This window comes from Bison bison, unplaced genomic scaffold, assembly GCF_000754665.1.
Source record: "Bison bison bison isolate TAMUID 2011002044 unplaced genomic scaffold, Bison_UMD1.0 scf7180017864342, whole genome shotgun sequence".
Lineage (NCBI taxonomy): Eukaryota > Metazoa > Chordata > Mammalia > Artiodactyla > Bovidae > Bison > Bison bison.
Window position 1 is genome coordinate 1,069,228 of NW_011494914.1, and position 16,336 is coordinate 1,085,563.

Genomic DNA, 16,336 nt, shown 5'->3' on the forward strand with positions numbered 1-16,336 from the left:
GGAAGGGGCTGGAGAGGAGGGCTGTCACAGCGCCGTGGGAGGAACAAGGCTAAACCGAGGCAGGGGAAGGAGACCGTGCGGCTCAAACTTATCAGGTAACTTCATCAAAGGCTGCGACATGGCTACACTTAATACAGCTGCTTCCCATAAATTCTGCCAAGAAACAACATGCCGTCTAGAGTGTCTGTGACGTCAGAGCTTACATTGTTTCCCAGTTGGGCAGAATCTCGTTGTTCCAAGTGAGGACTGCATTTCCAATACTTTCCTCCAGTCTGCATCTTTCTTCCAGCTGCTTTTTCCTCCTCTGGGCTTCTTTCAGCTCTAGACATCACAATTGAAAAGAAGAGGAAAACATCTGTTAGCTGATAGCCACTGATTCCTGGCTGGGTGACTCTTCTCAAAGAGTCAGGCTGCAGAAACACCAGGAAGACAGCACTGAAGCACAGCAGTGTTTAAGGCCTGACCCAGTGCATCTCACAGCTTAGAAGTCTAGACCTTAGGTGTTACTTACCATGCAGTCAGCTTTTTGTAACACACGTATCGTATAACATGTATACAGAAAAGTACTCAGACAAGAACAAGACAAAACAATCACAAAACAGACAAACCCGTGAAATTACCACCCCAGCTGGGAGACCAGACACTAACAGACCAGAAGCTCTGAGCTCCTTCCGCCAGTCCCCTTTCCAACGGCACCTGCAACCTCACCTCTCACAGCTTAAGAATAACTCTTAGTGTATAACAGCAACCTTGAGAAAGACCACGCTTTTTCATTTACGTTTACCTTTTGCGGGATAAAATACACAAAACATAAAATGTACCACTTTATCCCCGTTGAGTGTGCAGTTCAGTGGCATGAAGTACATTCACACTGTTACGCAACCATCACAGCCACCTTCCAAACTGGAACTCTGTCCCCACGAAACACCCCCTTCCCATACCACCCCTTTCCCACTCCCCAGCCCCTGGCAACCTCCGGTCTAATTTCTGTGTCTGTGAATCTGACTTTTCTATTGGGTTGGCCAAAGCAGCTCATTTGGGTTTTTCTGTTGGAACTCTGGCCAACCCAACAGACGCCTCACATAGGTGGGATCGTACAGAATTTATCTTTTTGTGTCTGGTTTATTTCACTTAGAACAATGTCTTCAAGCTTCATGTTGTAGCACGTGTCAGAACGTCATTCCTTTCTAAGGTTGAACAGTATTCTGTTGCATGGGCAGACCATGTCGTTTTATCATGTACACTTCTCAACCATCTAAGAGTCATAGGGTTTTTAGGTGTCACGCGGCACTTTAACAAGTCCCAACACACCTCCTTCTAAGTGAAGAGAACTGAGCCCACGGAGGGCAGAGAGCCGCCTCCCCATCCCCGCGAGCTAAAGCTATGCCCACCCGAGTACATTCATCCCACACAGGCTCTCCCCTCACATAAATCCCAAGTATCACCTCGAATAAAGTTACCAGGGATGAACAGTTGGCAGCAATGTATATTTCTGATGAAAAATTATAAATTTCAAAATATTAAAGGCATTCACCAAAGTTCAGGTTCTAAAGCTTCAAAATGTAAAGAGAAAATACCCAGGAAGACACAGTCTTGTGCTGCCCTACACAACCAAACACATGTGGATTCCATTACCTCGTTTTTTGGCCTGAACCACCATTTCTTCATACTGCTGCCTGTGTTTCTGAGCTTCTTCAGCTGGCTTCGCTGGGAGATTTCTTGATAGGAAAAAAAAAAGATTTTTCCACCATTTTAAATATTAAAGAGAAACTTGGAACATCATTTACTAAAAAATGAGAATCTCAAAGACGAAAACTACCTTTGTTAGATGATAAAGACACAGCTCTTTTAAAACCAAAAAATATATTTTTTTTACAAAAGTAAAATAAAGCTCATTTTTAAAAACTTGAAACCTGAAGGTTAGCAAAAAGAAGAAATTAGAAATTACCCACAAATCCAACAGAGATAAACACTTAAATCTTTCAGTGTCTTTTTTCACCCCAGGTCTCCAAAGAAACTTTGATTTGACCACATGCACTAATCACTGTCAGCAGTCACCCGTGAAGTACTCCAATGGTGTATATTACGTATATGCACGAATCTACTCCCTGGCCTGTTTTTCAAGTGTGCAAGTTTCACACTAGCTGTGCGGTTCATCTGTCTCATATCTATATCTATATATATACATACACACACACATAGATTCATACAGCAATTCTAAACATCTAAATGTGGTGGGCATCTTCTAATTCTGGTTAAAATAATAAAAGGCACGTTATCTTTCCGAAACGTGCTGGTGACTCTGCTGGCCCTGGAGAACCGGGCGGGCGGCCATGTCTGCTGGCTGTGTGCCTCGCAGTGTCCCCCGCGCCCCCCGCGCTACGCTGAACGACCGTCTGTACTGCAGGGCAACAGCTCGCGTCTCAGGGAGTGCCTCAAGGGCTGAGCTTCACAGGGTGGCAGCTGTTACCCACAGTCCCTAAGTCCCTACCTACCTGTGAGTCCGCCGTGTCTGAGTTTCTCTTCCCATCTACCCATACATCCACAATGTCCAATGACCAAAAATTAACATTGGAAGACACACATTGCTTCTTCAGACTTCATCAATTTTAAATGTCAGGGTTGGCAGGGACCTTAGAAATTCTAGCTCAGCGTTTTGCAATCTCTCTTAAGATTTAAAAAAAAAAAAAAAGCTGTGGAATCTTTCTGCTCAAAAACAGGGTTCTATGGAAACCTGACACTTAACTAGAGATAAGCTCTGGCCTGGTACGATGGATCAATCCCTTTATCTAACTAGGGTCTCCAAACACGATCCGCAGGCCAGTCACCAAAACCGATCTCCTCGTCAGTTCGAGGCAAACCAGAGGTTGGAGGGGAAGACCCTTGCTAGGCCCAGCCAGCCCGTTTACTGCAGCACGTCCCAGAGAAGCAGCAGGCGAATGCAGGCACCGTCCTGCCACTGTCTAGGGCGCCTCCGGAACACCCTCTGCAGGGTGTTCGCTCTGCTGTTTTTTACAGTTACAAGCCAGTCTATAATAACAGTTCTGCAAGTGTTTAGACATGCTAAATTAAAGTCACTTAACGGAAAATCCGGGTTAAAACTTCTAGGTTAGGGCTTCCTTGGTGGCTCGGTGGTAAAGAATCTGCCTGCCAATGCAGGAGACTCGGGTTCAACCCCTGATCCAGGGAAGACCCACATGCCACGGAGCAGCCACCCCTCTGTGCCACAGCTACTGGGTCTGTGCTCTAGAGCCCAGGAGCCGCAACGAGAGAAGTCACCGCAGCGAGAAGCCCGCATCCTGCAACGAGAGAAGAGCTTCTGCTCTCCACATCCAGGGAAGAAAGCCTGAGCAGCAATGAAGACCCAGCAGAGCCACAAATAAAAAGTAATTAATTAAAAAAACCCACTTCTACGTTACATGAAACGTTTCCAAGTCAGTCGTGCTATAACACAGAACGCACACCAGCACAGGGACGGGGAGGAGCCCGTGCTTTTAGCAAGTGTTGTGCTAACGTGTTCTCTCCCTCAGGACCCAGTCCTTTGCTAATGAAATGGTGACCAGCAAGCGGACTGATCCCCCAGAACAAACTCTCTACAGACTCTCGGTCAGACTCACGCTGGCCTGTCCTCCAGGATGAGTGCGGTGGTGGAGAGAGGCTCAAAGTCAAGATTCTTCCTCACATTCTGCTTCGGAGAGGGAGGCTTGCTAGGTCGTCCAGCCTTGTCTTCATATTCCTAGGACAAAGAGACCAGGGATAACTCCAGGCCTGGCTGTAACTTTGTAACTCTGAGGTTACAAAGCCCTTCTCAAAGTAAGAAAGCTGTTTTGTTACGAAATTGTCAAGTCCTTTAAGTTGACTTTGAGGATGACACATTGAAAATATTTCTTGCTCTTTAGAAGGAAAAACTGCCAACAAAAGGGTTCCTACAGCTCTGCAGTTCAGGCCATCACTTCACAGGGCCCGTGGGCTTTCGGCACGGGTAGGAAGTCACTGAAGATCTCATCACTCCAGCTGCCCCTCGGAGGGACCACAAACATGGACTCAGGTCTATGTATGTTCCGGGTAAGAGGCATGTACTGTTTTCTGGACACGGTAAATTTAAGTGATTGCTGCAGTGCCCACCAGGAAGCTCAGAGTCAGAGTGACAGCCAATTCTGGCACTCCTCTGAACCCCCGGCTTCATCTCCCACTCCCATCCTTAATTTCTAATGCATTTCCATTTATTCCACTGCGTTTTATCGATTTTTGTTAACTTTTCAAATATTTTCCAAAATGAGGAAGGAGTTAAAAAGTTTTTGCTTGCAGGTGCTTAAAGCTGTTTCATTTTCTTAAACCAGAAACATCAAAAAAAGAAATTCTTTAACACCTATGTATGAAGCCATCAATGCCAATTGGTACATAAATAATTGTGCTATGCCCTGGAAATCTTGGAGCAGCCTCCGCACCTCCAGGTCACTAATCTGTCTTGTGAACTGCAACCACAAAACCTCAGTCACACCTGGTGACCCACATTCCAAACACCCAACCAGCAGAGTTCAGGGGAGCCAAATAACTTGGACCAAAGAGTCCAGTTTCTAAAATTATGTGTGTGCACACACACATGTATGTGTATATCCTTGCGTGCATGGGCACATGCTAAGTAACTGAGTCACACTGACTCTCTGCGACCCTATGGATTGTAGCCTGCTGGGCTCCTCTGTCCATGGGATTCTCCAGGCAAGAACAGTGCAGTAGGTTGCCATGCCTTCCTCCTCTGTACCCTTGCTGCTGCTAAGTCGCTTCAGTCGTGTCCGACTCTGTGAGACCTCAGAGACCACAGCCCACCAGGCTCCCCCGTCCCTGGGATTCTCCAGGCAAGAACACTGGAGTGGGTGGCCATTTCCTTCTCCAATGCACGAAAGTGAAAAGTGAAAGTGAAGTCGCTCAGTCTTGTCCAACTCTTAGCGACCCCATGGACTGCAGCCCACCAGGCTCCTCCGACCACGGGATTTTCCAGGCAAGAGCACTGGAGTGGGGTGCCACTGGGTCTAGTGGGGACCTAATAACCTCAGTGTATAGAGGTCACCTGGAAAACCACTGAATAAATTCCTCAGGACAAATTTTTTTTAAGGCTATATCTCTGAAAGTCACAATGGATGTCTGTAGGAAAATATACACATTTTAATTGTACACAAAGCCTTTTAAGAAAATACTTCATGTAAAGCACAAACAAGATGTATTCCTAGTTAGTTTAGTTTCTGTGCCCTTAGCCTTCTGCAAAAATAAAACCCAGCATTTTCTTGTTGTCTATTACAGACAAGGCTCTCAGGACTCTCCCTTAAGCAAAGGCCACCTAGCTGGGAAGGTAGATAAACATCAGAGCAGTTGGCCTAAGATTTAAGTGAGCACTCCAGATGCAACCAAAGCAGTATCAGGAGTGGAAAGTGATGAACTGCTAAGTGAGTTCTATTAACTCTAGTTGTTAATGGCGTGTTACTGGTAAAATTCTTTGGCTAGCAATTATTCTGTCAGACAGAAAAGCCTGTTGAGGTTTCTAAAAAGTTTAAAGGAAAAACTACTTCCTCAGAACCCACAGGCTGTGAGAAGGGTGTGCACCAAGAAGCAGGTGGGAGGGGCCGTTTCTGTACAACTGGATGCACAGGGTTAGACGGCGCAGCATTGTTCGTTGCTGCTGTTCAGTTGCTGAGCCATGTCTGACTCTTTGAGACCCCCTGGACTGCAGCACATGAGGCTTCCCTGTCCTCCACCATCTCCCGGAGCTTGCTCAAACCCATGTCCACTGTGTCAGTGATGCCATCCAGCCATCTCATCCTCTGTCGCCCCCTTCTCCTCCTGCCCTCAATCCTTCCCAGCATCAGGGTCTTTTCCAGTGAGTCGTCCTGATGTAAAACAGTTTCATGAAAATCTAAAATGACCTCCACTTACCCAAAGCTGGGAAAATGGACTCGTGTCCAGCCATTAATATACTTGGGCACCTCCATGTGCCAGGCACTCAGCTGCAACTTAACACGGTAATAAACAGCTATGAGGGATGTCATACGTAGCACCCGATGCAGAACCTTGAACTTTATAGGAAAACTACCTAGAGCTGTGCTCAGAAAGGTTCTGAGACATGTTGCGTTTTAACGAGCATTGTTAATGAACACCCTGTAAAGGGCTACTCATCTGCTGACCCTGGTATGATGAACTACATGCCAAGGCCAAAGAAGCCGAGACCCAAGTTAGATGCCCCAGAATGTGGATGCCCATTGCCACTTGCTTCTGTGCACTTTATCTCTGTGACAATCTCTATGGCAGGTGTCACCGTGTTTTACCAGCAGAGCCCCTAAGGTTGAGAGTGAAGTGACTTGCCCCCACGCACAGCCAGCCAGGTGCTGAGCCTGTAGGACTCTCCTCTCCAGCCCTCTACGCAGGCCCGACCTCCCCTGTGGATACATTCACACAGGTGTGCAGCCGTGGAGGGAAGGGCCCAGGGCCCATTTGAGTCAAGTGTGGTCTCTGGGGCCAGAAAGGCCCGGCAGCAAATTCAGATCCACCGAGAACCAGCCTCAACCTTCGGCGAAGCACAGCCTAGCCTGCCGGTGCCTCACTTCCACATCTGCAAACAGGGTAACAGCACCTGGCAGAGGGGGCTGTCTCGGAGTGAGGAGAGGCTGTGAAGAGCCAGCACAGCCCCCGGGCAGAGGGATGCTCCAGGAAGGCTGGCCAAACAACAATCAAGAAGCCCTGCAAAGTCTGCAGAGAGCACAGATATGAAAAGGAGTTGTAACGTTAATTAAATGCCTTGATTTGTGATCTTTAAAAGATCGGTCTCTTCAGTGGGAGCTCAAAGGCTCCATCACAGATGATAAAACACAGCACAGCTGTAACGAGCCACGTGCTTTCCAAGGGCTTTACACACACAGAACTGGCTCAACTCCCCGGCTCACACCACCCCCTGACCCTGAGAGACAGGACCTGCAGGGGTGGCGATCAGGAGGGGCTAGAGGAGACGAGCAGGAGCGCCCAGGCTCTGCAGCCACACAGCCCACCGCAGATTGCCTGGGCCAGAAGCAACTCAGTCATTCACATGCAGTCTAAACGAAGCTTTCGACTATGACACAAACCTGTAACAGCCAATTAAGTGCAGACGCAAGGCAAATACTTATGATTTAACCACATACTGCACTGCATGATTAAAAAAACAGGCCTGTCCCGTCCACGCTTGCAATCCCAGGGAAAGCCTCTTCAACATTCTAAACGGCATTTCAGAATACGAACAGCTCTGGAGATGGTTAACAGGTCCTACTCCAAACCTAGTTCTCACACTGTTACCTAGAGACGTCAACAGTAAGCTCATCTTCCAAACCGGAAGCTCATCTTCCAAACCAGCATCAGGAACAAGAGAGAGGACGAGTCACTCTCAGGAAAAAAACAACTTTCAGCTATGAGTTTATCAACATTGAGGTCAGCATGTGATGTGGCAAGAGCTGGGGATTTGGAAGCAGAAAGACTCAGTTCTAAGTCCTGGCTCTGACCTGAAGCAAATCATCTTGCTTCTCTCTTAGCCACAAGAAGGAGTGACTGTGAAGACCCCTGTGATGATGAGATGATGGACATGCGTGCAATGGCTGCCCATAAAGCATGAGCCCTTTCCGTGTGCCAGGCAAACGACAGGGTCGTCCCTGCCTCAGTCCAAGTCACCGTTCTAGAGTTTCTTCTCCTCCTGGGGCTCTTACAGGATCAAGTTTCAAAGTTTCCTGGTTTAAACCAAGTAACAATGCCATTCATTGCTGTGCTCATCTGAAGTCCTACCGACTAATGAGGATAAAACATCCATTCAAGGAACGGCTACAGATTCCAACACCCTGTATAACCCGAGGGAATTTAGAACGGGGTTCTTCAAAGTTCTAGGGGCAAATCAGTTTAACTGGTCATGACAGCATTTTTTAAATCAAACAATTAAAAAAAAAACAAACCAGGGCGCAAACAGTAAGGAGAGTGTGTTTCAGCTCTATGCCTAGTTATAGCTGTGCCTTTTGATAGCACTGAGTCTCAACCCAAACTGTCTGACCCAGGGATAGGAGTCGGGGGTTGTGCCAAACCAGGTTTGCAAGCCACTCATTTAGAACAGGTCACAGTCCCCGCCTGGAGTGGTTTACCTTGTATGCTGCTGGGAAGGAAAGACCAACACCAGAGAGAGACAAGAAACAAAACCTACTGTATACCCCACCCCCAAAAACCTAGCGTACACAACCAGGGCCCCAGTGTGGGGCGTGTCTGATAACCCAGGAAAAGGTCAGGAAAAAAGCAGTAAGCAGGTAAGCAGGCAGGGAGCCCAGGCAGCTGAGTAGGGCCTTGACGCCACACAGTAGGGCCTCGACGCCCCCTCATGTGTGAAGGGGACGGGCAGACCCCAGGCCTGAAGGGCTCATTCTGGCTGGGGCAGGAAGATGCCAGCAGAGGCTGCGAGGCCAGGGCAGATAATAAAACACGCCGTGAGAGGGCAAACCACAGCTGCTGGAGCCCCAAGGACAGGACACCGAAGGCTGCAGAGAGGCAGAGAAAGCATTTCCTAAAGGGGCTATCTCAGCAGACAGAGGATGGGGGATCCAGGCTAGAAGCCATGAGGACCAGGCATCCTGACAGCACGAGAGCAGCCAAGAGACGACGCTCAGCAGGCCTCTCTGCAGGGGGAGCATGAGCACCTTAAACCGGGAATGATGCTGAGTCAAAGTTCTGTTCCAGATTTTACGGTCTCAATAACGAGCTACCTGGAAGCAATGGGACAGGCTGAGAGCAAAGGAGAGAGAAAAAAAAGGAAGAGCCAGACTTGGTGTAGAGCTAGAGAGTCAACAGCCCGGGGTGTGACGAGCCCGTTAAATACATCCAACGGCAAGGTCTTCCTCCTGTGCACGATCGGAACAGCGCTAAGGATGAGAACAGCGCATGAGACTCCGAAATTGTGTTTACTCTGCTGGTTAAAGAAGAAACGACAAAAAAAGTCTGCCTCAACAGACATTTGCCTAAGAGGAAACGATCAAGATTCCCAGACGGTGAAAAGGAGGAATTCCTGGGAGGATGACCAGACGGGCATCGCTGTTACTCCCAGCACTGAAGAGTGCGGTAAAAGGCAGCCATTTACGCCCCAACGCGGCAATAGAAGCCCCCAGGCTTCCTGAAATCTACCCCAGCTATAAGCAGAGAGGGCCATCAGTTAACACCTGTGCTTACGCCTTGGACTCAACTGGTTACAGCATCAAGATGAGCTTTTAAAACAACCAGAAGGTTTCAGAGGCATGTCTAGAATAAAAGCACAGCAGGTCACTACCTGGCACCTATTAGAAAACTGCCCCGAGCCAACAAGAGCGCCACCACGGCCACCGCCTGGGCACAGGCGAGGCCCCTTCCGGAGAGGCACTGGAGTGGGCAGCAGGCCTGGGTCTGAACCAGCAGCGCGACCTTGAGCGTGTTTCTTCAGGTCTCCAAGCCTGTTTCTCCATCTTTTCAAAGGGAATGAATCAACCTAACACACAGCCATAGCAGGGGTCCAAAAAATGCCAGGGAGTGTTACTGTCACTGTTACTACAAAATTATTTCTCACAGTATTTCCCCGCTAAGAGGGGTGCTTAATAAGGCTGCGCTGAAGACCAGCTGAATGTCAAGCACCCAGAACACTGCAGCGGGCTTTAAGCTTTGCCCTTTGTCACGAGCAACTTCTGGGGAGGGGTGAGCGTAGAGTTGGAATGTGGGACACGAGACGGGTTTTGTTTTGCCATTTTCAGCGGGTAGGAGTAGCCTGAACAGGTCTTACAAACACTGGGACTTCCGAAACGACAGTCCTCTGTGACCAACAAGGCTGACCTCACAGTAAGAGGGACCCCGGGATCCTCTGAGGGGCCCCTCCTACTCCACCTCTTTCACCTACTTACCAGTCTTTTCCCCAGAAAGCATCCTCTAGGTTACCGGAAATGCTGGCATTTGGGAAACAACTCTCAGGAGGCCTGTCATAGTCCTTCCAAAACATGTAGAACACAGACGTGCCTCTGTGGACTGGTGAATGAAATGGAATAAATCTGAACTATGGGTTTTAACAAGCCTGCTTACTGTTGCCGTCTGACCACTTTTATTTGCACGTGGAGCGAACAGTGGGAGGAAAAGGGGGGAATACAGCCCCGATCCCCGTACAAAGGCTTCCCCCACTCAGGCCTCTAAGAGGGGTGCCTGGCCTGTCCTCAATCTCAACACCGGCTTGCAATCCCCTTGTGGGTGATGAGAATCATGACGCGCCGGTGGTCTCTTTTACGGTCTCCCACGGTACCCGTTAAAACTCAACCCTTTCCAGGGCACCGCAGACAAAGCACGGCAGTTGAGGAAGGCGCAGCAACGCGGCCCGCATGCAAGCCGCAGCTCGCTGGAGCAGATAAGATGCGTGGAGCGCCCACACATGGACACGGGTGCAACCACGCGGGGGCCTCCGGCCGGGGCCGGGCCGGCGGGTCCCCCGGAGGGGCGTGCGCGGGCCCGGCCCCACTCACCATGAACGCCGCGGGGCTCAGAGGCGCGCGGCCGGCGGCTCCATGCCCGAGCGGGCGAACGGGGCTCCGCGTCGGGACCTCGGGGCGGCGGCTCCGGCGGCTCCGGCGGACGGGCGGGCGGGCGGGGGCGGCAGGCCGCTCAATCGCGCGCAGACGCCACGCAGCCAATCCGCGGCTCGGGTTCGGCGCGTCAGGCCTGGCTCACCGAGGACCTGGGAGCTGGGCGGGGCGGGGCGGGGCTGAGGCGGGGGGAGGACACCGGGTCTCCGGGCCCGCTAGGGTCCCTGCACCGCCGGCCAGGCAGGAGGGTCACGCGGCGCCCTCAGGACCCCCAGGTGCCCACGCGGGCTGGGGGTTCTAGATGCGGGATGCCTGCCCCGATACAACCGGGCCTGACTGCTGCCAGCACTGAGCGAGTGACTCTGCGCGCTGAGCACAGACACCACGCTGCAAAACGCTCCCTCCGAAGGCCAGCGGCACAGCGCCCGGCAGCATGCGCAGACCTCTGCTTTGTGAGACTTTTGAAAAGGAGAAGCGTATGCTACCAGAAGGAACTGCATAAAAATAGTAACACTGGTAACCTCCGGGGAGTGGGGTGATGGCTATTTTCTTCTCTTCTTTGTACTGTTCAGTTCAGTCGCTCAGTCGTGTCCCACTCTGCGACCCCATGGACTGCAGCACGCCAGGCCTCCCTGTCCATCACCAACTCCCGGAGTCTACTCAGACTCCTGTCCATCGAGTCGGTGATGCCATCTAGCCATCTCATCCTCTGTCGTCCCCTTCTCCCGCCTTCAGACTTTCCCAGCATCAGGGTCTTTACTGTACTACGGTTCAAACGTTTTCCACAACAATATCAGTTCAATTACAACGTCAGGCTGCACACAAAGGTAACAGTAGAAACCTGGCGAGTGACACCTTCTGGGGGACTGGCTGGGAAGGGGCGGAATGTATCACCTGGGTGACAGAATTACTATCTTGATAAGCATTCTCAAAACTAATTGAATAGTACGCTTCAGAGGAGGGCATTCCACTGTCTGCAGATCATACCTCAGTGCTTTAAGTCATAAAATCTGCCATGAGGTCAAAATGATTGCTGGTCAGCCCATGGGTCCAATGTTCACAGGCTGAGCTCTGGGTCTGAGACAGCACAGACCCTGCTTTCGTGATGGAAACTCCCAACTCCTCAGACCACGGAAGGAGGCTTTCCCCAGCTGACTTTCTGAATAATAATAGCATTACCAAGTTACCACTAGAAACTTCACTCAGAAACCTACAGTGTCCATCAAGCTGCGGTTGAGAAGTCAGACAGCAACAAGAAATTTTCATAAGTCGCTGGCAGTTGCAGCCATTTTAGAAAGAACCCGGCAGTGTCTTATATATACAGTTCAATACACACCGCCACATCTGAGCGGCTAAACCACCACCACCACCACCACACTTGTAGGAATCTATCCAAAAGAAATAAAAAATACATCCACAAAACGTCTTGCTAGCAAATATGCACAGCAGCATTATTCATTGTAGCCCAACACCAAAAGAAAGCACTAAGTGAGGACGGGATACACAGCACCTCCAGCAGTGAACAGGGGCACTGATACATGCTACACACGGACAGCACGTGGGCGAGCCTCAGGGCACCGCGGGCTGAAAGGCAGCGAAAGGTAATGCGCATCATTCCATTTATATGAAATGTCTTTGATAAGCAAATCTCTCCACATAAAGCAAATCACTGTTCACGTGGAGCTGGAGGTGGAAGCAGAGATCCACTGCAAATAGGCATGAGGGAACTTTCTCGAGTGATGAAAATATTCTACATCTGGATTGTAGTGACTGTTGCGTAACTGTTTAAGTTTATTAAGAAATCATGAACATGCACACTGAGTGAATCTGATGGTATGATAATCATACCACAATAAAGCCATTTGTTAAAAGTAATAGGATAAAAAGGGAGAGGCTGATTCTGGCTGGAAGGATTAAGGAAAGCCTTGTTTACAAAACTTACTCAAAATCTGGAAGTAAGACAAATGCATGGGGGAGAAGTGTCTCTTCAATTTATACCTGGATGTTTTTAACAAGCCTGCCTGAAGTTTTTAATCCTCTAGGAGATAAGCCTGTGCTACCTACCACTCGATTAGAGCCCAGAAACTGTGAAGTGACGTATTAAGTTGCACATTTATGTCCAACTGAAAACTTAACTCCAGAGGTGATGTTTTCTTACCCTATTCGTTTATTTAAACCTAACCTAGCAATCTTCTAATTCCTTGTTTGGTTTTATGTCTATAACTATCTACTTCCTCAGATGTCTTTGGAATAATTTTCCATCTTACTGCTTCATTTCACACATCTCCTCAATGTGTTAAATGAATCTTTAACCCATGATCATTTTTTTAAAAAAGGTAAATGTCATCAGAGAATGGTAGAGTAACTGTTTTCCATGAAGAGAATGAAGTGACCAACAACTGAGGTCAGTACACAAACCTGGCTGGATGCTGGTTCACAAAGAACAGTGCGGCGCAACTAGAGAAAGCAAGCACGATCTGGTCATGAACGTCGGCTGAACGTGGCCAGCTGCTGTGGTGGAAATCACTGATGATTTTTTAAAGCCTGATGACAGCTTCATGGTTGTGTAGAGCACTGAATGGTGCTGTATTTAGGGGTACAATGTCATGATACCTGCAAGTCACTTTCAAGTGATTCCATTTTTTAAAACTAGAAAGGCAGGATGAAATGAATACGGCAAAACGTCAACAACTTCAATCTAAGCGGAGCATGATATACGGCTGTTCCTCATTAAATTCTTCCTTGAACCCTTCTCTAGGTTTAAGGTTTTTCTTCACAAGGGGACTAAACCAGTACGAAGGCCGACCTCATCTTCAGAGCTCATCTTAAACACTTTCCCTGCAGAAAGACTCTCTCCCCTCCCCTGCAAACTACAGCAAGGCCCTGTTCGCCTCCCTCCTCGCATCAGGTTCTGTTTCCTCACAGCACTTAATCACACCTTGTAATTACATGACTGTCTGATTAGTACTTATTTCCCTCAGGAGACTCGGAAACCTCTGAGGGTGGGGACTGGCTGTTGTCTCTCCACCACTGAAGACGACCAGAGCCCCCAGCACAGAGGAGACACGCGGCCCGTGTGGACTCCACCATTCTCCCGTCCATCTTTTCGTCTCTCCCAGAAGCACTCACGGTGCTTGGCCCTAGGACTAAAGATGACCAAGGCTCCTGTCCTCACGTCCCTCACAGACCAGCAAACAGATGATTACCACTCTGCAGGTGCTTGGTCCTGTGACGGAGAGGAATCAGGGGGATCCAAGAGCCCCAGGAGAGGCAGCCGACCCAGCCTGAGGAGTTACTGTGTCCTTCCAGAAATAAGTCCTGAGACAGGAAGAGAGCTCCTTCTGGTCTTAAAGACAGGCGGGGTTCTCAGCCTCTCCTACCAACATCTAGTCCATGGTGAGCCTGCAGGCTCACTGAATTAAATATGAGACGCACATGTTAAGATATGCTTACCAAAAACACACTGCTGATCTCCTCTGGCAGGTCGTAACCTGCAAGTTACTTTAACAACAGTTCCTACCACATGTTTTACATCCGAGTACCATTTATAAAGTTTTAACTATACACCAGGTGAGGACAGGCTGAATTTACTAAAATTTTAAACTTAAAAAGAAGAAGTCAACAGAGCCTCTACTCTATCTCAGTATGGCATTATATTTGACTTTTATCTTAATTCACCTGTAAAGAATTCTGCCTCCTGAAGTTTCTGAGTTAGCCAGAGCTCATTCCCAGGCTACCAGCACACTGGATTTATTTCCTTATTGATTCACCTACAACATGGTGGTCTCCACCCTTTGAGGTCAAGGAGGTGAGACTGGGTGATGTGTTCCATGCAGCACCCTAACACACTGCTGACAAAACCCCGCCTTGCCACAGGCCACTGGGTTTCACAGGAAAGCGCCAGCTCCAGTGCCCAGTTGAGGAAAACTGGTTAAATAAACGGAGATATGGCTACACAAAGGCCGTAACTTAGTGCGTAGAAACGAGATCATGGGAGAATACTTAATGATATGGGGAAATGTCTATGATGTCATAGAGATAAGAAGAAAGTCTACAAAGTGGTGTGCTTTGAAATTTTGAAATTCATTCATCCATTTAACAGGCTTCCCTTGTGGCTCAGACAGTAAAGAATCCTCCTACAATGTGGGAGACCTGAGTTCGATCCCTAGGTTGGGAAGATCCCCTGGAGAAGGGAATGGGTGCCCACTCCAGTATTCTGGCCTGGAGAATTCCATAGACTGTAGAGTCCATGGGGTCCCAAGGAGTGGGCATACCTGAGTGACTTTCACTTTCATCCATTAACAAATTTGTATTAACCATCCAATAAAGCCAGGTACTGTTCTAGGCCCTGGGGAGAAAGTGACTGAAAAGCAAACAAGCTCTGCTCCTAAGCTTCGTGATTCATATTCTGGGAGGGGTCGAGAGGCAGGCACTAAAGAGGCAACAGCAAGTGCGCAAGAGTTTACGACGGAGAAGAGCGCTGCAGAAAACAGCGCTCTGGCAGAGGACGGGCCTTCAGACAGGGTGGCCAGGGAGAACCGCTTAGAAGACGCCACCTAGGAGGGAGCATCTGAGCTAAGACGGGACGCGTCTTATTCAGCCCCCTCAACCACGAGGTGAGTCAGTCCTGTGCTAGGCGGAGGGATGGCCCCAGACACGCCATGTCAATCCCGGGGACCTGTGACTGTTAGCTTAGGTGGTAGAAGGGACTGCAGGCGGGATTAATGTCATGGGCCCTGAGATGGGGAGATTATCCTTCATTATCTGGGTGGGCCCAAAATAACCCCAAGTGTCCTCAGAAGATTGAAGCAGAGGAGGATGTGAAGATGGAAGTAGTGGAAGGCAACGCGCTGATGGAAACAATTGCAGTGACGCAGCCACCAGCCGAGGAAGGCCAGCAGCTGACAGAGCCCGGGACAGGAGGCACAGGTTCTCTTGCGGGGTCTCTAAGGGGACCAGCCCTGCCTACACTTTGATTTCAGCCTGGAAGATTCATTTCAGATTTCTGACCTCCTAACTATAGGAGGATAAATCTGTATTAAGTCACCAACTCTGGTGGTGATTTATTGAGGAGCAGCAAGAAACGAGCATAGGTACCGTCTGCACCCTCTCCCCACCCCCTCTTTTCCCAGACGGAGCAGCTGAGGCTCTGAGGACCTTCCCAGTTAAGTGACAGCTGGTCAGGGCCAGGGCGCAATTCCAACCAGGGCAGTCTGGCTCCAAAGCCTCTTCCTATCAACTCCCCTGGTGCACGGCCTTTGAACTACGACTTCAGTTTACCACAGTCGTGCCCGCTCCGTGGTCCTAAGGCCACACTAACTATCAGACACGGGCACAGGATCAAGGAACAAATGTAACACTTGCCTGTTAACTCAAGGATACCACGGAGTAGGAAAGACTGAGGGCAAGAGAAGGGGCAACAGAGGGTGAGACGGTTGGATGGCATCACTGACTCAATGGACATGAGTCTGAGCAAACTCCAGGAGATAGTGAAGGACAGGGAAGCCTGGCCTGCTGCGTCCATGGGGTCGCAAAGAGTCGGACACGACTGAGCGACTGAACAACAACAATGGAGTTTCCAGTGGCAAAGAGAAAACTCCACCTGAAGGGCTTCCACACGCTGCTGCTGCTGCTGCTGCTAAGTCGCTTCAGTCGTGTCCGACTCCGTGCGACCCCACAGACGGCAGCCCACCAGGCTCCCCCGTCCCTGGGATTCTCCAGGCAAGAACACTGGAGTGGGTTGCTGACAAGATGCA

At 49.5% G+C, this 16,336-nt stretch overlaps 1 protein-coding gene across 5 annotated transcripts in view; it reads right to left on the reverse strand.

Moving 5' to 3' along the window:
• Positions 1–16,336, reverse strand: part of TBC1D14 (TBC1 domain family, member 14) — a 110,543-nt gene that overhangs the window by 34,785 nt on the left and 59,422 nt on the right. For 3 of the 5 annotated variants that reach the window (XM_010854532.1, XM_010854531.1, XM_010854533.1), the window contains exons 4-6: positions 3,618–3,736; positions 1,636–1,718; positions 204–321 (exon numbers count right to left, since the gene is read on the reverse strand). In XM_010854532.1, coding sequence (XP_010852834.1) covers positions 204–321; positions 1,636–1,718; positions 3,618–3,736 — 320 coding nt within the window. Of the gene's footprint in view, positions 1–203; positions 322–1,635; positions 1,719–3,617; positions 3,737–9,914; positions 10,036–10,520; positions 10,626–16,336 lie in introns of those variants that run through there. The other 2 variants (XM_010854535.1, XM_010854534.1) reach the window with 2 other exon arrangements.